This window comes from Culex quinquefasciatus, chromosome 2, assembly GCF_015732765.1.
Source record: "Culex quinquefasciatus strain JHB chromosome 2, VPISU_Cqui_1.0_pri_paternal, whole genome shotgun sequence".
NCBI lineage: Eukaryota > Metazoa > Arthropoda > Insecta > Diptera > Culicidae > Culex > Culex quinquefasciatus.
The window spans coordinates 940,777-961,768 of record NC_051862.1 but is presented as its reverse complement, the minus strand read 5'-3'; the positions used below and the strand labels follow the sequence as shown (position 1 = coordinate 961,768).

The following is a 20,992-nucleotide window of genomic DNA, read 5'->3' as shown; positions in this document are numbered from 1 at the left end:
GAATTGCAAAATATAATTATCTGTAGTAATGCCGATATCCTCTAACCCAGGTTGGTCACTCTGGAACCGGAAACAGGTGGCCACTGGTGAACACGCTCGCGTTCTGTCCCCATCCGACCTGGTACGGAAACCGACATTTATCTTAACATTTGTAAAAATGTGATAGCAATGGAAAGTTGAAATCTACACGGTTGCTGCGATGAATTTGAAATACGCTTGCGCTCCTATCTTTGAGACCCCTACAAGAAAATCACCAAAACTGATTTTTTCTCAATACGCGCAATATAACCAATTCGTTAAAACCGGCTATAACTCTCCCGTGCGAACGGGGTATAAAATGGATTTTTAAATCAATTTTGAAAAATTAACCTCGCGGTCCTTCTTGACAGAAAAGTTCCTACTTGACAGCTCGTTCCAAGGGGACCATAGTTGATCCATCGAAAAAATGTTGTCTTGTCAAAAAGAAATTTTGCATTAAAATGAAAAAAAGTGATAAGAAATGGTTTTTAATGGTGTTTTTTACCGTTGTACATAAAAATTGACATAGGGCTTTAGTACCCAATTTTTATGTGCAACGTTAAAAAACACGATTAAAAACCATTTCTGACCACTTTTTTTTTTCATTTTAATGCAATTTTTTTTTTGACAAGACAACATTTTTTCGATGGATTAACTATGGTCCCCTTGGAACGAGCTGTCAAGTAGGAGCTTTTCTGTCAAGAAGGACCGCGAGGTTAATTTTTCAAAATTGATTTAAAAATCCATTTTAAACTCTTTGTGGTCGTACAAAGGGTCATTGTACTCAGAAAAATAAGCTTTATCGCTGTAAGCAATAATATCAGCAATCTAAGCTTCATTTTAGGACCCAATTGCGCGTATTCCCGAAAAGGACACGCGGCATACCAGCCTCGAAACGACGCGCCGCACTTTCGGCAAATGCGCGCTGTCAAATCCCATACTGTGCGTATTATTTTTGTTGATCTTCTTCTTCGAATTGCATGGAATTGTTGGAATTGTTGTTCTTGTTTATTTTTTTCAACAAACAATCTAAAATAGTAGTTTATGCAACAAGTGGCAAAAAGAAGATTTATCACCACGAGTCGTACAAAAATCCAACGACCACGAAAGGCTTCAAGTGGATTTTAAAAATCAATTTCGAAAAAAATGCGGATTTCTACACAAAACGTATCATTTGGTATGCTGATATTACTAAAATATTTTGAATCTTAAAACTCTTCAAATTTAATAAATAAAAATATTTCAGAATAAAAAAAAATAAAATTGCAAAAATTCTGTAAACTCCAAGAATTTGAAATTTTCTTAAAATTCCTTTTTTTTACATCCAAAAATTCAGCAAAATCCAGACATATCAGAAATTTTTGAAAACTCTAAAATTCCCAAAACATTTAAATGTCTTTAATTGGGTACTAAAGCCCTATGTAAATTTTTATGTACAACGGTAAAAAACACGATAAAAAACCATTTCTGATCACTTTTTTTCATTTTAATGCAAAAAAAATAATGACAAGACAACATTTTTTCGATGGATCAACTATGGTCCCCTTGAAACGAGCTGTCAAGTAGGAGCTTTTCTGTCAAGAAGGACCGCGAGGTTAATTTTTCAAAATTGATTTAAAAATCTATTTTAAACTCTTTGTGGTCGTACAAAGGGTAATTGTACTCAGAAAAATAAGCTTTATCACTGTAAACAATAATATTAGAAATCTAAGCTTCATTTTAGGACCCAATTTAACATTTTTTAAAATTTCCTGAATTTCTAGAATTCCAAAAATCTCCAATAATTTCTTAAACTTTAATTGCAAACTTCGCACCCAGTTCTCCGACTGTGCAAAAAATATCTGCACACCAAATCTTTGCACACTGAAAAACAGTTCCCTTTCGAGTTTTAACAACTTTCACGATTGTTGCAAAATCTTCGAAATCCTCAATAAAATTGAAAAAAAAACAAAAATATTTTAAACTCTAAAATTTTGGAAATTATTGAAATACCTATATTTTTCTTAAACTCCTAAAATTCTTGTTCGGTCCTGAACCGAAGAAGTTGACGTTTGAAAGAAAAGTGAAAAGTTTGCGCAGTGTCCAACCCCAAGCCTACTATGATCGCCAAGCCAAACGCATCGATGAACCCCTCGAGAAACGCGCGTCGTTAGCGGAGAGTTGTGGAGAGCAGAAACGACGAGAGAACGAGAGAGAAAAAGCGCGCGCTGAGTGCGCAGCAACGAGAACGAGCAGCATTACAGTCCACGAGTTCGAAGAGTGAAGACGCGAATAAAGTTTTTTAGTTTTAAAGAAAAATCGCGAGTGTGTTTTCATTCCGGAACCTTTCCGCCCAAGCCCAAACACAAACATTTGGTCCGTTCCGAACCGGATAAGTTCCGCGAGCACGGGTTGGACGGAAATCTTCCGGAATCCGGCGGAAGCCGTGGTGAAAAAGTGAGGACAAAAGTGCAAACAAAGATGGCGGCCTGAAAACTTTTCGAGACTGGTCGAGTGAAAACAAGATGGCTACTTGGAGCGTCTTGTGAGAAAAAGTGCAAAAAAAGTGGTTCCTGCGAAAGGAAAAGCGGCTACAGCCCAGCAAGTGAAAAGTGGTCCCGGCATTGCTCAAAGTGTGGTGGTGAACGGCAACCAGATTGCGTTCGTTTTCTTCTTGGTGGTATTCTTCAATTGAGCAATGTCGGTGGTTTCGAGCACGGCAAGCGCAAAGAGCGTGAAGAGCGCAAAGAGCGTGAAGAGCGCAAAAAGCGCCAAAAACAAAGAGGACGATGAGGTGGCGAACAAAGTAAAGTTGCTTGTCCGGAAGCGTGGCCAAGCGATGGCGAAGGTGACCAACACCAAGAAAACCGTCGACACGATCGGTAACGACCTAACCCCAGCGCAGCTGCTCGTGTTCCAGAAGCAGCTCAACAACTACTACTCGGAGTGGCACTTCTACCACGACCAGATACTGGATCTAATCGATGATGAGCAAGTGCAGGATCACATGGACAAATGCAACACGTTCGAGGAGCAGTACGCGCTGGTGCTGACCGCCCTGGAAACTGTGTCCCTGGCGCAAGCACCACAGGCAGAGCAGCAACAAGAGAGTCATCATCCATCAGCAGCCGCTGAAGGTCCCGTTGCCGAGCTTCGACGGCAAGTATGAAAATTGGCCCAAATTCAAATCAATGTTCCTCGATCTGATGAGTCGGTCGCGAGATTCCGATGCAATCAAATTGTATCACCTGGACAAAGCCCTCGTTGGTTCGGCCGCCGGTTTCATCGACGCGAAGACGATCAACGACAACAACTACGAGCACGCTTGGAACCTGCTTGAGGAGCAATTCGGGAACAAGCGGATCATCGTGGACACTCACATTCGTGGCCTCCTCAACTTGAAGCAGATGTCGCATGAGTCGCACAAGGAGCTGCGAGAGCTTTTGGGCGAGTGCACCCGGCACGTCGCGAACCTTGAGTTCCACGGACAGGAGCTGACCGGAGTGTCCGAGTTGGTAGTGGTAAATCTGCTGTCGGCGGCACTGGACAAAGATACGCGCAAGAACTGGGAGTCAACGCTGGCTCACGGTGAGTTGCCAAACTACGAGGACACCGTGGCCTACCTCAAGGCGCAGTGCAACGTTTTGGAGCGGTGCGAGGCCGCAAATGGATCGTCAAAGAGTGCACAACCTGCCGTGTCACCAAAGATCACGGCGTACAAGTCTCATGCGGCAACGGCGCCAGAGAATCCTTCGACACAATGCGACTTCTGTGCTGGCGTACACATCAACTTCAGCTGCCCAGACTTTGTCAAGCTAAGCACCAATGAGAGAACCGAGAAGGTAAAGTCGCACAGGCTGTGCTTCAACTGCATACAGAAGGGACACAGCGCAAAGGAATGCAGGTCGAAGAACTCCTGCAGAAAGTGTGAGAAGCGCCACCACACGTTGTTGCACTTCGAAAGCGCCCAGCCGGCCAGATCGTCGCACGTCCAGTCGGAGTCCAAGCCCGAGGAGTCGAAGCCGAACGAAATACCGGAGCCCGAGTCAGTAGCAGTGGAGCAGCCAGCAAGTGGCTCGTCCGCAACGTCGTGTGTGTGCAACCAGCCTCGTGTCGACTCCCAGGTGTTTCTGATGACAGCCATCGCGCAGGTGGTGGATATCAGCGGCGCAAAGCATCAGTGTCGCATCCTCCTGGACTGCGCCTCGCAGGTTAGCACCATCCGAGCTGGTCTTGCATCGAAGCTGGCACTACCTGCAAGACCGGTGAACACTGTAGTTGTCGGTGTAAATGGTAAACGCAGCAACATAACTCACGAGGTAAGCGTACCTTTGCATTCCGTGTATGGTGATTTCCGAGCCTCTGTGGATTGCCTGGTCATGGAAGAGGTAACCAGCAATCTACCAACCGTGTTGGAGGACGTTTCCAGCTGGGAACTTCCTTCCGGGATTCAACTGGCGGATCCCTCGTTCTACATCCCTGGGGAGGTGGACATCCTCCTGGGGGCCAAACACTTCTGGAGTGCCATGAAGAATGGCAAACGCAAACTTGGTGTTGGATTTCCGGAGCTGCGGGAGACAAACTTTGGCTGGGTGATAGTGGGGGCTCGCTCGAAAGTCTTCCCCGCTGTCCAAACATTGAGCTGCAACGTCCTCTTTCTCGATGGTCCAAGCAATGCTGTCCAACAGATCAAGGAGGTGGAACAGGTCTCTGGCGGCCCTCCCCTGCCGACCGAAGAGGAATCGAGTGAGGAGCTCAACCAGCGTTCCCACAAGCGGGACGCTACTGGTGGTCACGGCGTTGGCCTTCCGTTCAAGGGTGTGGTTGAGTTGGGTGAAAGTCAGTTCTTGCTGGAAACCGAAGAGTTTGGTCACTGTGAGCTGGTGGACAAGAACAAAGACAAACCTGGAACCAAAGTGCGTGTGGTATTTGGTGCGTTTACCGAGCCGTCGTATCGAGCAGCGCTGACCAGCGCACGGATCAAGAACAACATTCGCCGCAAGGACAGCCGTGTCGTGTCGGACCATCTGACGGCAGGAGGGTTTCGGCAGCCCGAAACAATTGGAAACGACATCAACCGAGAGGATCGAGGTGGGAGAAAACAAATTTCAAGTCTAGAGTTCGATAAGAAGCATCCGGTGGTCTTACCTCACAAGCACTACAACGTGACAAGCCCCAGTCGAGCATTAGACGCGGGCCCGTCGGGTTGCTCGCGGCCGCACGCCAGCGGTTCTGGCGGAGTTCGGTCAACAGAGGATCCACCATACGAGAAGTCACGCATAAGAGCGGACCTGCTTACGTTCCAAGCCGAAAGAAGATGACCCAGCCGCACACCGTCGCAGAAGATACCCCAGACGAAGCCTGGCCATTTCTGGAGTCACCGAGTACACCGACCAGCGCCAGAATCGAGCGAAGTGGTCCACCGCACAACGGACGGTCGCTTGCTAGAGGTATTCTTGAGTCGCCACTTCGCCGGCGGGAGTATGTTCGGTCCTGAACCGAAGAAGTTGACGTTTGAAAGAAAAGTGAAAAGTTTGCGCAGTGTCCAACCCCAAGCCTACTATGATCGCCAAGCCAAACGCATCGATGAACCCCTCGAGAAACGCGCGTCGTTAGCGGAGAGTTGTGGAGAGCAGAAACGACGAGAGAACGAGAGAAAAAGCGCGCTGAGTGCGCAGCAACGAGAACGAGCAGCATTACAGTCCACGAGTTCGACGAGTGAAGACACAAATAAAGTTTTGTCTAGTTTTTAAGAAACTCGCGTGTGTTTCAATTCCGGAACCTTTCCGCCCAAGCCCAATCACAAACAATTCTAAAAAATATTTAAAAATTCTTGAAAGCTAGGATTTTTTTTAAACTTCTCAAATTCCAATTATAAAAAGAAGAAAAAAATCTTTTTTTTATTGAAAATTTGCAGTAGTTTTTATGCATCAAATATGCATAAATCTATGAAATTCCTAACAATTTTAAAATTCTTTTATATCAAAAACCTGCAGTTCTAAAATTTATAAATTTCCTATAATTTCCAAAAACAAATCTGAAATTCCTAAGACTCTAAATATTCTTGAAATTCGTGAATTAAAAAACAATAGAGAATTGAAATAGAGAATTTTGGGAGTATTGTAATCCAAAAATTTTTAAATTTCAGGAAATTTTGGGATCCATTTTTTTCTTTAAAGATTTTTAAAATTATGTATTTTAATTCTTTTTGAAATAAAAAAAATCCATGGTTTTTTGGGATTATAGAATATTATTTAAAATTTAGAAATTTTAGGATGTTTTCAAATCTATGTATTTCAAGGTTTTCTGAATTCTTAGAATTTTCGAAATTTCTGGATTTCTAAAATTTCAGAAAAAAGTTGTGATTTTTTTCAAATCTTGGAATTTTATGGTTTCCTAGATTTCTAGAATTTTTCGATTTTCAGGATTTCTCACAGTTCAGAGATTATAAGATTTGACAAATTTGTGAATGTGTGAATTATAGAATTTCAAGGATTTCATGAATTTTAGAAACTTTTGTATTATTTTAAATGTTTCGAATTATAAGAACTTAATGTTTGGATATTTTTTTTTAAAAGATCCAATAAACCAAATGAAAAAACTGAAAATTTGGCTTTTTTTTTTTTTAAAAAGAAAACTCCAGATGTATTCAAGCGATATTATGAATCATAGGAAATCTGGAAAATTTAGATTTCAGGATGCCCCGCCCGTGTGGATCAATCGGTCCGCGCACTGGACTCACAATCCAGAGGTCGCAGGTTCGAATCCCGCGGCGGGCGCTCTAAAATTCTTTGTGTAAATATGGGTATTCGGCGCCGTCGCTCCGTGCCATACTTTCATACACTTATGAGCCCAGGGCGGCGAAGTCCTTGTAGATAAAAGGAAGACACTAGTGGTTGGTACTAGCAATGGTGGCCGACAGCTATAAGGTCAACTTCGTTTTTCGTTTCGTTTATTTCGGATGTTTTAAATTTTAAAAATATAAGAATAGAAATATATCTGGATTTTTTTTATTTTTTGAAATTTTAGCAGTATTTCAAACTTCAAGATTTTTAGTAATTTAGAAAAAATCTGGAAATTTTGGAAATTTAAGAGTGTAGAATTTTCGAAATTTTTAGAGTTTTAGAAATTTTAGTAATTATAGAATTTTAGATTATTTTTTTTTAATTTTTAGAGTTGTAGGAATTTGACGGATTTTTTTTTTATTTTTAGAATTTTTCGCAATTTTTAAACTATAATCACTTTTAAATTTAACAGCTTCCGGAATTTTACAATTTATTAGATTTCTATAGTTTCCAGAATTTTAATATGTTCATTAATTTCAGAGATTTTTTAAGCAATTCCAGTAATTAGAGGAATTAAAAAAATGGATTGTATTGCATTTCTATAATTTTTGGTTCTTTAAAGTTATCTTAGAATATTTAAAAAATTTAGAATGTTTGAAAATATAATTTATTTTTGGAAATTTAAAATATTTTATGGTTTTCTGGAATTTTAGAATTTTCCTTGAAAAACGGAAATTTAGGGATTTTTTAAAATCTTTAAATTAATGGGTTTCTGGAATTTTCAATTTTTGAAATTTAAGAGATTTTAAGAATTTGAAAAAATGTGTACTTTTAGATTATTTGAAATTTTTGTTTTTTTAAAAGAATGTTTACGACCTTGGACATTTTAAGAAATTTAGACATTTTGGGATGTTTTTATTGTATTTTTCAAAATTTTAGGTTTTTAAATGATTTTAGTAATATGAGAAATTTAATGAAATTAATTTTTCTCAAAATTTTTGGAATTTACGAAAATTAGACATTTTTAATTTTGAATTTTTTGCATGAATTCGTGGTTATTTGAAAAAAAAAAAAAAGAAAAAAGATGAATCCCCTCTGTGTCCATATTAAAAAAAAACAGGAGTCACGTAGTTCTACGCCAAAGCAACTCTCTCAACTTTCCTATCCCCCACACACAAAATTTCGGAAACGTCACCTTTCCAATTTGACAGTTTGCACAAACAAGAAAGAGCGCACAAGAAGAAGCGCGTGTTGCACCACATTTTTCTGCAACTTCGCCGTCCTTTCTCGAACCAGAGTGGGGAAAAAAATTGCTGCCGTGTCACCTGTAGAAACCAGAAGAACCAATATCCGCCAGGGCACCACCCTCTACCAAGATGCCACCGAAGAAGAAGGGCAACAAAAAGAACCAGGACTGGAGCGATGACGACGCCCAGGAAGCAGCGCCGCCAGCCAAGACGGAAGTGAAAAAAGGAAAGAAGGGTAAAGCTGCAGTGGCGCCGGATTCCGACGAGGAGTCGGTTCCTGCTCCGGCGAAGGGTAAGAAGGGAGGGCCACCTGCGGCGGCAGCAGCTGTTCCAGCTGCCAAGAAGAGCAACAAGGGTAAGAAGGGAAAGGGCAAGAACGATGACGATTGGAGCGAGGACGAGAAGGTTCCGGCGAAGGCGGTTCCGGTGGCCAGTGACAGCGAGGATGAGGGCGTGAAGAAGCCGGTTTCGCAGAAGCAGCAGCAGAAGAAACAGGCGGCGAAGGGAAAGAAGGGCAAGAAGGATGATGATTGGTCCGATCGGGAGGAGAAGGAGATTAAGCTGGATGAGTCCGGAAGTGACGACGAAGACGATGTTCCGATGGTTAGCAAGGCCGCGGCCAAGAAGAAGGGAAAGGCGGGCAAGAAGGCCAAGAAGGTGAGCTCTTCGGAGGAGGAGGAAGAGGAGAGTGATGAAGAGTTGAGCGAGGAGGAACCGGTTCCGGTTCCGGTGAAGGGTGGTAAGGGAGCGAAGAAGCCGCAGCAGCCGGTGAAGGCAAAGACGCCGGAGTCGAGTGAGAAAGAGGAAGAACCAGAACCGGAGCCGGTGAAGGTGCCGGAGCCAGTTCCAGTGAAAAAGGAAGAACCTAAGCCGGTTGAACCTGTTAAGAAAGAGCCGGATGTTGTTAAGAAGGTGGAAGCTACTCCGGAGCCGGAAGTTGAAGCTGAAGAGCTGGCAGATAAGGTTGAAGGGTTGGCCATTGGAGATGAAAAGGAAAAGAAGTTGACGCACAAGGAGAAGAAGAAGCTGAAGAAGCAGGAAGAGTTCCAGAAGCAGGTGGAGGCGATGACTAAGAAGGGTGGCCAAGGTCACTCTGATTTGGACAGCAATTTCACAATGTCACAGGCGCTCAAGAGTGGCAACCAGAGCAAGCACATGGAGCACGCGGTGGACATTAAAATCGAAAACTTCACAATTTCTGCCAAGGGAAATGATTTGTTTGTGAACGCCAACCTGTTGATTGCCCAGGGCCGGCGTTACGGTCTGGTCGGTCCTAATGGCCACGGCAAGACCACGCTGCTGCGTCACATTGCCAACCGGGTGTTTGCCATTCCACCCAACATTGATGTGCTGCTTTGCGAGCAGGAAGTCGTTGCGGACGAGAATTCCGCCGTGGACACGGTCCTGAAGGCCGATGTCAAGCGGACGGCCCTGCTGGCAGAGTGTAAAAAGCTCGAGGATGAAATCGAAGGTGGAAACATTAGTCTCCAGGACAAACTCCAAGAAGTCTACAACGAGTTGAAGGCCATCGGAGCGGATTCGGCGGAACCACGTGCGCGTCGTATTCTGGCCGGTTTGGGCTTCTCCCGATCCATGCAGAACCGTGCCACCAACAGCTTCTCCGGAGGTTGGCGAATGCGCGTTTCCCTGGCCAGAGCCCTCTTCCTGGAACCGACGCTCCTAATGCTCGATGAACCGACGAACCATCTCGATCTGAACGCCGTCATTTGGTTGGACAATTATCTGCAAACCTGGAAGAAGACGCTCCTCATCGTTTCCCACGACCAGAGCTTCTTGGACAACGTCTGCAACGAGGTCATCCACCTGGACAACAAAAGCTCTACTACTACAAAGGCAACTACTCCATGTTCAAGAAGATGCACGTCCAAAAGCGTCGCGAAATGATCAAGGAGTACGAGAAGCAGGAAAAACGGATCAAGGACCTGAAGGCGCACGGCCAATCGAAGAAGGCCGCCGAGAAGAAGCAAAAGGACAACCTCACCCGGAAGCAGGAAAAGGGCAAGGGCAAGGCACAGAAGGCCAACGACGACGACGAAGGGCCGGTTGAGCTGCTGGCCAAGCCGAAGGATTACATCGTCAAGTTTAGCTTCCCGGATCCGCCGCCGCTGCAGCCGCCGGTTCTCGGACTTTACAGTGAGTATTCTGGCAGGATTTTCGTTCGATTGAGTCACGTTTTTCCATTGCTTTTTTGAGTTGAGGTTTAAATTCTTTATTCTAAAATTTCCAAGCTCACAAGTCTGAAAAACTAAAATTCTAAAAAGAATCTAACTTGCCAACATATTAAAATTTCCAAATTTTAAAGTTTGAAGCAAAACAGACTCAACTTTTCAAATTTATGAACATTATTTTTTTTAATAGGGAAACATTAGACATTTATAAAAAAAAACTGTAATGTACAAAATTCCAAAAACAATCCCGATTTTTTAGCGCTGGAATTTAAGAAATGCGGAGCAGAATTTTAAAACATTTGCTCAAAGAAAAATCTTTAATTTTAATAAAATTTCTGAACATTTGAATACTTTTAAAAATTTTAAAGATTCTAAGAATTAAAGAAATTTTAAGAAAATAACAACATTTCAAAGAATTTAATAAATGATAATTTAAAAAAAATATGGTTTAAAAAAATATAAAAAATTAAATTAAGAGAATTTTAAAGTTATCAGATTTGTAAATAATACATTTTTAGAGCGAAAATTACCAAATTTATGAAAATGTCCAAATCGGCGAAAACCAAAATTACAATGATTACCATACAATGATCAAATCGACAAAAATAACCAAATTGACAACAATTATCAAAAGACCAAATCGACTAAAACGACTAAAATGAACAAAACGATCAAAAAGATCAAAATAATCAAACTAATCAAAATTATAAAATCGACCAAAATGAACAAACCGACAAAAAATACCAAAACGATCAAAATTACCAAAACGATGAAAATTACCAATTCGTCCAAAATGAACAAAACGAACAAAATTACCAAATCGACTAAAACGATCAAAATGACCAAAACGACAAAAATTACCAAATCAATCAAAATGACAAAATCGATCAAATTCACAAAAATTATCAAATCGACCAAATTGACCAAAACGACCAAAATGATTAAATCGACCAAAACGACCAATTTAGGAATCTTACAAAATCAACCAAAATGATCAAATCGATCAAAACGACCAAAACTTCCAAATGACCAAAATTACGAAAATTACCAAATCGACCAAAATTACAAAAACGATCAAGATGACCAAAACGACCAGATCGACCAAAACGATCAAAATGACCTAAACGATAAAAATGACCAAAACGATCAAAATGGTTAAATCGACAAAAATGACCAAATCGACCAAAACGACCAATTTAGGCAAACTTACAAAATCGAACAAGATGGCCAAATCGATCAAAACCGCCAAAACGACCAAATGACCAAAATGACCAAAACATTACCAATTCGACCAAAATTACGATCAAAATGACCAAAACGACCAGATCGACCAAAATGACCAAAACGATTAAAATGACCAATTGGACCAAAATGACCAAAACGCTCAAAATGACAAAAAACGATTAAAATGACCAATTGGACCAAAATGACCAAAACGATCAAAATGATTAAATTGTCAAGAATGACCAAATCGACCAAAACGACATAAAATACCAAAGCGTTGATCGCAAAACGATCAAAATTACCAAAAAAACCAAAATGCCCAAAACGATCAAAATAATTAAATCGACAAAAATGACCAAATCGACCAAAACCACAAAAAATACCAGAACGATCAAAATGACCAAAACGACAAAAATGACCAAACGATCAAAATGACCAAAACGGCCAAAACGACTAGATCGACCAAAACGACAAAAAAATACCAAAACGATCAAAATGACCAAAACGATCAAAATTACCAAAACGATCCACATGGCCAAAACGACCAAAACGATCAATATGATCAAATTGACAAAAATGACCAAATCGACCAAAACAACCAGAACAACAAAAAATACCAAAACGACCAATATGATTAAATCGACAAAAATGACCAAATCGACCAAAACGACAAAAAATACCAAAACGATTAAAATTACCAAAACGACCAGATCGACCAAAATGACACAAAACGATCAAAATGACCAAAACGATCAAAATGATTAAATCGACAAAAATTACCAAAACGACAAAAAAAACAAAAAGATCAAAATGAGTAAAACGACAAAAATGACCAAAACGATCAAAATGGCCAAAACGATCAAAATGGCCAAAACGATCAAAATGGCCAAAACGATCAAAATGGCCAAAAAGTCCAAAATGCCCAAATTGACCATAATGACCAAAACGATTAAAATGGTCAAAAAGATCAAAATGATTAAATCGACAAAAAATATCAAAACGATTAAAATTACCAAAATGACCAGATCGATCAAAATTACCAAAACGATCAAAATGACCAAAACGATCAAAGTGATTAAATCGACAAAAATTACCAAAAAGACAAAAAAAAAAAAACAAAAAGATCAAAATGAGTAAATCGACAAAAATGACCAAAACGATCAAAATGGCCAAAACGATCAAAATGGCCAAAAAGTCCAAAATGCCCAAAACGATTAAAATGGTCAAAACGATCAAAATGATTAAATCGACAAAAATGACAAAATTCAAAAAAGAATAAAATGACCAAATCGACCGAAATGATTTTTCTTAAATTGTTATTTTTTATTTATTTCAGGAATATAAAATGAATGTTTACTTTTTGTTTTAAATTTTCAAACAAGTATTTTGCAAATTTTAATAGATTGAAAAAACCAAAAAATCTTATCTTTTTAATAGTTAAAAAAACTCAATAAAACAGTAAGTTAAAGCATAGTTTTGGAAATGGAAGCAGCAAAAAATTCAAATCAATCGCAAATACATTATTTAAACAAAATCTTTGAAATTATAAAAAAGCTTCCAAAATTCCATGTATTCTAGGATAAAAACATTTCTGGAGAATGTTTTTCAGGGGAACGTGACACAATCCGTTGAATCTACTTTTAAAACAAACACTAACCTTGAAAATCTTCCAGACGTCAACTTCAACTTCCCGAATCAGAAGCCGCTGTTCATCAACGCCGACTTTGGCATCGACATGGCCAGCCGCGTGGCCATCGTCGGACCGAACGGCGTCGGCAAATCCACCTTCCTGAAGCTGCTCGTGAGCGATCTGGAACCGTGTACGGGCGAGGTCAAGCGCAACCACCGGCTCCGGATTGGTCGGTTCGATCAGCACTCGGGTGAGCACCTGACGGCGGAGGAAAGTCCCGCCGAGTATCTGCAGCGGTTGTTCAACCTGCCGTACGAAAAGTCCCGGAAGGCGCTTGGAACATTTGGGTTGGCCAGTCACGCGCACACCATCAAGATGAAGGATCTTTCGGGAGGTCAGAAGGCCCGGGTTGCGCTTGCCGAGTTGTGTTTGAACGCGCCGGATGTGCTGATTCTCGATGAACCGACGAACAATCTGGACATTGAGTCGATCGATGCCCTGGCGGAAGCCATCAACGAGTACAAGGGCGGTGTGGTGATCGTGTCTCACGACGAGCGTCTTATCCGAGAGACCGAGTGCGCGCTGTACGTCATCGAGGACCAGACCATTAACGAGGTGGACGGAGACTTTGACGACTACCGGAAGGAGGTGCTGGATAGCCTCGGGGAGGTCATCAACAATCCGAGCATATCGGCCAACGCCGCCGTGCTGCAGTGAAAACGCCTTGTTCGTTATTATTACGCATCTATTGTTCTTCGTTTAAAATAATAAAAAACTATTTTGTATCTAGGCTTATCCAATTAATAAATTTAAGTTTAAGGAAATTCAAAGGCATTCAGTAATTCTCGCTGCTGGCGAGCCTCTCTGTGAAACTCATTCTTACTACCATACTTTACTACGTTCCCCTTAATCGGAAACATCCACGGCCTGTCCCGGCACCCGAACCTCAACTGTTGGCTCTTCTTTCTCCCCCCGAAACCCCCGCCCAACCTTCTCGGCTTCCACCCCTTCAACGTCCGCCCGACCTCCTCGTCCACCAGAATCTCCTTCCCCTCCACCGTCTTCCCGTGCAACTCTTTCAGCGCCCGTTCCACGTACTTCCGACGGCTAAACTCCACAAACGCGTACCCCCGAGAAACCCCCGTAACCACATCCCGCACAACCCGACACCGGACGACCGTCCCGCACCGGCCAAACAGCTCGCGAACCCGCTCCTCATCGACGCAATGCTCCAACCGGCCCACAAACACTGTGTGCCGCGGGTCGCCCTCGGCCTTTGGACTCGGCTTGTAGGTGGAGTTCATGGCCCGGACCAGAGCACGATCGTGGGGGAACTCGTCCGTTCCGTCGATGGAACCCACCGCAACCGGATCGTACTCTTCCGTACAGTACTTGGACCAGGGCTTGTAGGGCGAAGGGCCGGATTGCGGATCCTCCGGGGGTGGCATTGTGGTGTAATCACAACCAAAACGCACGCCGAAAATCACCGGTAAATTACTTGTTTTTGTTTATGTTTACGAACAGCTGATTTTGCGACAAAGAGAGAAACGTCAAAATTAAAGATATCGCGGCCTGCTAGGGATGTTCATTAAATTTTGGTTTGTGACATCAAAAGCTCATCGTGAAAAGCTTGGCCGAAATGACGCCCGTAGGTAGGCAGAAAGCTAAACTATAGTTTAAACTTCCGGCATCATTTATTTAGATTTTTTTTTTTCAAAATGAGAAAATCTTAATTATTTCAAAAAACAGGGTCGAAAAACAGGAACCATAAAAAAACGAATTCGAATCAAAATAAAATAAATTGAATGGCATTTTCTGCATTGAATATCATACATATCTGGAGTTTGTATTACGAAAAGGTCCAATAAACCAAATTTTCAGTTTTTGCTTTTGGGGTGTTTTTTTAAAACCCTATCTCAAGGCAGTTTCAAAAACTCCCAAATTGCAAAAACTTTTAAACTTAAAAAGAACTTCACAATTTTTATCACGTTTATGCTCGTTAAAAAATGTTTTGATATTTTGTAAAAATTCGAAAAAAGATTTCCGCAAGCCAAGGTCGACGGGTGATGGGCAAAAAAAATATTACAAGCCAGAACTTGAACATTTTTAATGAAAAGTTATTAGAAAATGACAGTTGGTTTGCAATAATTAGTTTTCAAAAAATCTAAGGTTTGGCGAAAAAATATTTTATTGCAAAACAAAAACTTTACGTGGTGCATTGAAAATTATGGAAAATTCACTTAAATTGAAACTATGATTAAACGGACTGACAAATGTTTAAAATCATTATCAACGCAGGGATATGTATATTATTAGACAATTTCCCAAAAAATTTCAATGTTTAACATTGAAAATCAAATTCGAACTTTTGACCTTTGGATTGTGAGTCGAATTGCCTACCAGCGCCCCTACCGAGACAGCACCCAGGGAGACGATTCCTACACCTGAACTGAGCTAACGTTAACGACCTAACCTCTAGGTTAGACCGGGACCAACATTTACTTCTCCGTCCGACGGAGGGCGTGATCAGACAAATCTCTTCTCGAAAAATGCCACCGGGATCTTCTGGGATCGAACCCAGGCCGACTGGGTGAGACGCAAACACGCTTACCCCTACACCACGGGACCCAGCAATTTCTTTAATGACTTTGATATGTTGAGAACTTTTTAATTGCACATTCTTAACATTCCAACGCCCAAGGCTCCAAAAAAGTTGGAACGGCAACTTCAACTCAATGGTTCTCGGGCATAACTCAACCAATCAAGATAATTCTTCTTTCCAGTGATTTGTTAGAATGTCTAGATGATTCTAGAACTTTGCAGAACTTAATTTGATCAAATCTGTAATTTTTGCGATCAAAAACATCGTTCCAACTTTTTTTCCCGCGTAAAAAAAAATTCGCCAAAAATTCCGCGGAGGCAGTCTTTTTAAAAAAGGTGGAACGATGTTTTCGGTCGTAGACATTACAGATTTGTTCAAATCAAGTTCTGCAAAATTTTAGGATCATCTAGACGTTCTTACAAATCACTGGAAACAAGAATCGTCCCGATTGGTTGAGTAATGCCCGAGAACCAGCGAGTTGAAGTTACCGTTCCACCTTTTTGGGAGGCTTGGGCGTCCGTGTAAGTTGGACATGCGTTGGGCGTTCCAGTGTTAATGTTATGCCAGGAAAAAGTTTTTGTGTAACTACAAAAAAGGGTGATTTTTGCATAAGGCCGGGTCTTTTTGCCTACGAGAGCGGCCGTGGCTGACTGGTTACGGTGTTCGCTTTGTAAGCGAATGGTTCTGGGTTCGATTCCCATCTGCTCCCAACTAGAAATTTAAGAACACATAAATTTGAAATTATGAATATGAACGAAAAATCAAAGTCGCTCTAGGCGGGGTTCGATCCCCCGTCCTTTGGATTGGTAAGCAAAAATGCTAACCACTAGGCCATGACGACTTGGTAAGCGTAGACTGGAATTAGGAATACTGTTACAGAGAGCGAGTTGTGGCGCTATAACCACGGCAAATAGTGTTCAGGGCATTCGTGGAAATACAATGTCCCATCCCAGAGGGTCCCGGAGTACCAAACCTTCTTAGCATGGTGCTCCCAACGAATACAACCAAAATCTCGAAGCGTATGGTGGTGTGTCCTCACGCTTCTTCCTCCCCTGTCGATTCAGAATTGTGTTGTTGTTCGAACACTCTGTGCTCAAACTCAACCCAATTACGAGTCATCTCTGCGATACGGCTTTACGCAGTAGGCCTGGCCGCTTTAACGCTTGTGATGTTTCAATGCATTTCGATGCAATGGCGCACTACAAATGTTAATAAATGACAAGAAGAGTGCTAGGCGTCATCTAACCTAAGGCACTCTCCAGGATCCCTTCGAAAGATTGGCTGCGCTAGGGTCTGATTAGATTAGATTAGATTAGATTAAGGCCGGGTCTTTTTGCCTACGCGCGAGAGTCGCGCAGCATGCATATCGCCCGGTTACCACAGTGTCTGCGTTTCTTTTGGAAAATGTCTGTTTTAATTATGTTGCTGAATACATCATTTTGTCTCGACAAAGATATACACGAACTTTTTACAGAAAAATACAATTCATAAGACATAGTTTACTAAGACTAGGGGGACAGCATGCAATTCCATCGTGCACCTAATGTTGGCCTATTAGCACTTTTAAATTCAATAACAGCCCTCCCCTTTCTCCTTTATTTTGGAGAGTTGGTAAAATAAGAATTAAAAACGAAATTTAAAATTGCTGTTCTGGTAAAAACAATAATTATAAAAAAATGAAAAAATAGTAAAATTAAATAAAAAGTATTTAATAAAAATAAAATACTTAAATGAATTTGTAAATACAACCTAAAATACATTTTGAATGTGAGGAAGGCATCAACCACCTTAAGGTGGATTAAGTAACGTTTTTTCAATAATATAATAGAAAAAGTTTTTGCTATTGTTGGACCTTTTAATGTTTGCTTTTCCACGAATTAAAAATGTGCAAATTAAAATGATTGGTCATTGTAATCTGAATCAGAAACGGATTGTTGATAGAGTCTATTCCAGATAAAAAAACGAATTAACGAAAGCCGATAGTCATATTAAGAATTGAACAGATTATAATTTTCAAATAATAAAAATTATCAAAAAGTCAAATTATAATTAATTATTAAAATTAATTAAATTTATGGTGTGTTAAAGGAATTTAAACAAACATGAATAAAATGCATGCTAGAAAGCTTAAAATAAATAAAAATAAGCAAATAAAAAATACTTAAAAATCAATTCATAAAAATCCAATCTAATCCATGTGTTTTTACACAGTGTTATTGTGATCAGAAACAGTAAGTTAATCATTGTGTGTTGTAAACAAATATAGATATTATAGCTATTCAAGGCAAAGAAAAAAAGTATAAAAAAGTATATTGGGGAAATCCGGAAAACCTCAACAGACTTTAAAAACAAGTTGGTATCTTTTATAGCATGTGATTGCAACTTGCAATATTCTATTATACATTGATAAAGAGATTACTTTGCGCATTTTGTTGAAGAGTATATTGCTATAAATAAGAAAACATTGAAAAGCAAAACTGTATCGCAAGATTAGCCAAAATTGAGGTTGTAAAATAAGCTGGTCGATTCGAGTGTAATATTTGGCCAATGTCACCTACAATCGAGATACCGCGCGGTCATACGCTTCTATCCCAACTGATTCTATATGGCGAAATTTAAGTGGTCATTATAACCCAACGAACGGACATCGTATCTGCCCATCCACCCATCCATCCATCCGCGAACAACAATTGACAACCAACCAACGTCAATTCCGTGAAATACAACCAGCAAAGACAACGCTGAGCTGTTATCTGACTGGCTTTCTGGAGCAGCGGCAGCAGCAGCAGTAGGCTGGGTGAAGATTTGCGGTTGTCAGTATCGTAGCATGCCGTGCCCACAAGTAGGGACCGTGCTGGACGACGATCACGTGAAGATTCGCGGACCATCCTCCGTCCGGGGCCTGCTGCGATGATATTAGCAGTTCTTTATCAAATTGCGCACCGCAACGGGTGAACTGATTCGGGTTCGAATTGCCCCGCAATATTGCGAAAAACGTGCGCTATTAAAACTATTGTCAGGTTGATGGTTTATTAGACCAAGAGTACAACTATGTCGCCACAATGCATTGTCACGACAACGCAAAGGTGTTTTAATCAGCGCTTCCTTTGATGCCCGGTTGCATTTTATCTTAGTCGTCTGGATGAGCACGAGAGTCAACAAGAGGTCGGTCCTGTCACGTGTTGTAGTCGCTCTGATCACACATTGTGGTGGCTGATGGGCTGTATATGAGTACCTTGTTTGCAAATATTGGACGTGACCAACTGAGTTTACTATCAATCAAGACATGATTGATGTGTTGAAGATTTGCCATTTTAGACAGTTTTGTTTGCCGAATCTCGCTCACCTATCTCCAGACAGATGGAATGTTGATAGCCGTGAGATGTCTGATACAAATTATTTTCAAATCAAAACAAATTGACCATGATAAATGTTTTGGAAAAGTATCATTTTATGTTTACAGCTTTGCCTACTACTTTTCTGAACAAGCTATGGAATTTCTTCCCCTTAGTAGCAATCCTTCTTCTAATCGCTGATTATCACATTGAAGATAGTGTTGCTTTCCACAGTGAGCTAATCTTACAAGAATTTCACGTGAATTTGTTCCTACTCCACTTCAGTGCGGTTGTTTTCAGCAAAATGTACACTGTTCACTCTTGACTAGACTTTCTGACTGACACGAGAAAACTATTTCTGTTCATTTCACCTCTAATTCCAGCAGCATAAATTCAACTTCAGCAGTTCAACCGGATTAACGAACAATCACTAAAAGTGCCGGAAATGGTTAGATTCGCCATATTCTAACATCTATTTATGCAGCTATTAAGGATACATTACCGACCACAAATGGGTTTTTTTTCCGATTTGGATTCGTGCAAACGAGTCTCACGTTGCGGATGACACGCTCACGGATTCTCACGGCGCGGCGCTGGAATTAATGACCTTCTCGACAGTTGCATTTAACGGTGCACATGCTTAACGGATCGCAGCAGGCGCGAATTTTATTAGGTTTGCTCGTTTGATTTCTCTCCGCGCTACTGCGCATGCTTGGATACCTGAAGCTATCATTGGAATCTATACTTACGAATTTGTCAAAACATGTTTTTCTAAATTTCAAAACCGACACCCCGGAACACGTGTTTTGGGTCACGTTGTGCTTTATTGGAGGCGGTACAAATTGGGTTTGTTTGTGGCGAAAACTCATTCTAAACTAGACAGACACAATTTGTCTGTGTCAATAGGAGTAAATTTTTCGTAAGGGACGAAACCGGGCTGGAACCGGTTGTCATCGTTTGGCCAGCTTAATTGTCGGTTTATGACGTGCGGTAATTGCCCTGCCATTACATTGGCAGATTACATTGACGGATGGGAAGATTTGAGGACGAACCGGCTGATGTGGAGTGACCATAAAATGACATGCAAATTAGTTAGGAAATGTTGAACATGAGTAATTTTGTACTTTATTATGAATTTTAAATTTTTGAAGACATTTAATTATTTGGAAAAAAGTGCTTTGGACATAAACACAAACATAAAAAAACGAAATAAAAGATGTAATCCCTTTTTAAATGTTAGACGTGATTTTAAAACTATGAACATATCTTTTTAACAAAAGTTTCATTATTTGACATTGTTTCCAACACAGAAAAAATCAATACCTGAAATCGTGAATTGTGTTCATGAACTTTAGAATCAGTATCAGTATGCACTATAAATGTAAATATATATTTTTTTGTGGTTCTCACATTCATGAAAACAATTCATGATATCGGGAATTGATTCTTTTCCGTGGATATCGTCGATCCAAAAATGAGGGCAAATCGGGTAGCACTTTGTATTTGAATACCTCCAACTTAAGGCGGTTCTAAAAATATAACGAAATTTTAAAATGAAAATTTTTGTTCTAAAAATTACCCTTCTGGGTTATTTTAGATTTGAAAAGTACATCAAATTTCAGACCCTAGCGCAGCCAATCTTTCGAAGGGCTTCTGGTGAGTGCCTTAGGTTAGATGACACCTACCACTCTTCTTGTCAATTATTGACATTTGTAGTGCGTCATTGCATCGGAATGCATTGAAACATACCAAGCGTTAAAGCGGCCAGGCCTACTGCGTAAAGTCGTATCGCAGAGACATGATTCGTTTAAAGTGGGTTGAGTTTGAGCACAGAGTGTTCGAACAACAACACAATTCTGAATCGACAGGGGAGGAAGAAGCGTGATGACACACCACCATACGCTCCGAATTTTTTGGTTGTATTCGTTGGGAGCACCATGCTAAGAAGGGTTGGGTACTCCGGGACCCTCTGGGATGGTGAAT

General features: G+C 40.8%; 4 protein-coding genes across 4 annotated transcripts; 2 read left to right on the top strand and 2 right to left on the bottom strand.

The window, feature by feature from the left end:
* The first annotated feature begins 3,188 nt into the window (after positions 1 to 3,188).
* On the top strand, positions 3,189 to 4,287 carry LOC119767340. The gene is made up of 2 exons (XM_038255724.1): positions 3,189 to 4,208; positions 4,276 to 4,287. The coding sequence occupies exons 1-2, from the start codon at positions 3,189 to 3,191 to the stop codon at positions 4,285 to 4,287; spliced, it is 1,032 nt and encodes a 343-aa protein (XP_038111652.1).
* Positions 4,288 to 4,357: 70 nt separating this feature from the next.
* Positions 4,358 to 5,168, bottom strand: LOC119767580. Its single transcript, XM_038256483.1, has 2 exons — positions 5,146 to 5,168; positions 4,358 to 5,024 (listed from the first exon to the last, which is right to left on the bottom strand). Exon 2 carries the CDS (start codon positions 5,022 to 5,024, stop codon positions 4,398 to 4,400), a length of 627 nt encoding a protein of 208 aa, XP_038112411.1. The 5' UTR covers positions 5,146 to 5,168; the 3' UTR covers positions 4,358 to 4,397.
* A 2,834-nt stretch (positions 5,169 to 8,002) lies between these two features.
* On the top strand, positions 8,003 to 13,872 carry LOC6037198 (ATP-binding cassette sub-family F member 1). The gene is given in 3 exon segments (XM_001847076.2): positions 8,003 to 9,860; positions 9,863 to 10,183; positions 13,116 to 13,872. Coding segments are annotated over 3 exon segments (2,697 nt in total). The 5' UTR covers positions 8,003 to 8,158; the 3' UTR covers positions 13,790 to 13,872.
* On the bottom strand, positions 13,800 to 14,616 carry LOC6037197 (U11/U12 small nuclear ribonucleoprotein 35 kDa protein). The gene has a single exon (XM_001847075.2). The coding sequence runs from the start codon at positions 14,518 to 14,520 to the stop codon at positions 13,888 to 13,890; it is 633 nt and encodes a 210-aa protein (XP_001847127.2). The 5' UTR covers positions 14,521 to 14,616; the 3' UTR covers positions 13,800 to 13,887.
* Between the last annotated feature and the right edge of the window lie 6,376 nt (positions 14,617 to 20,992).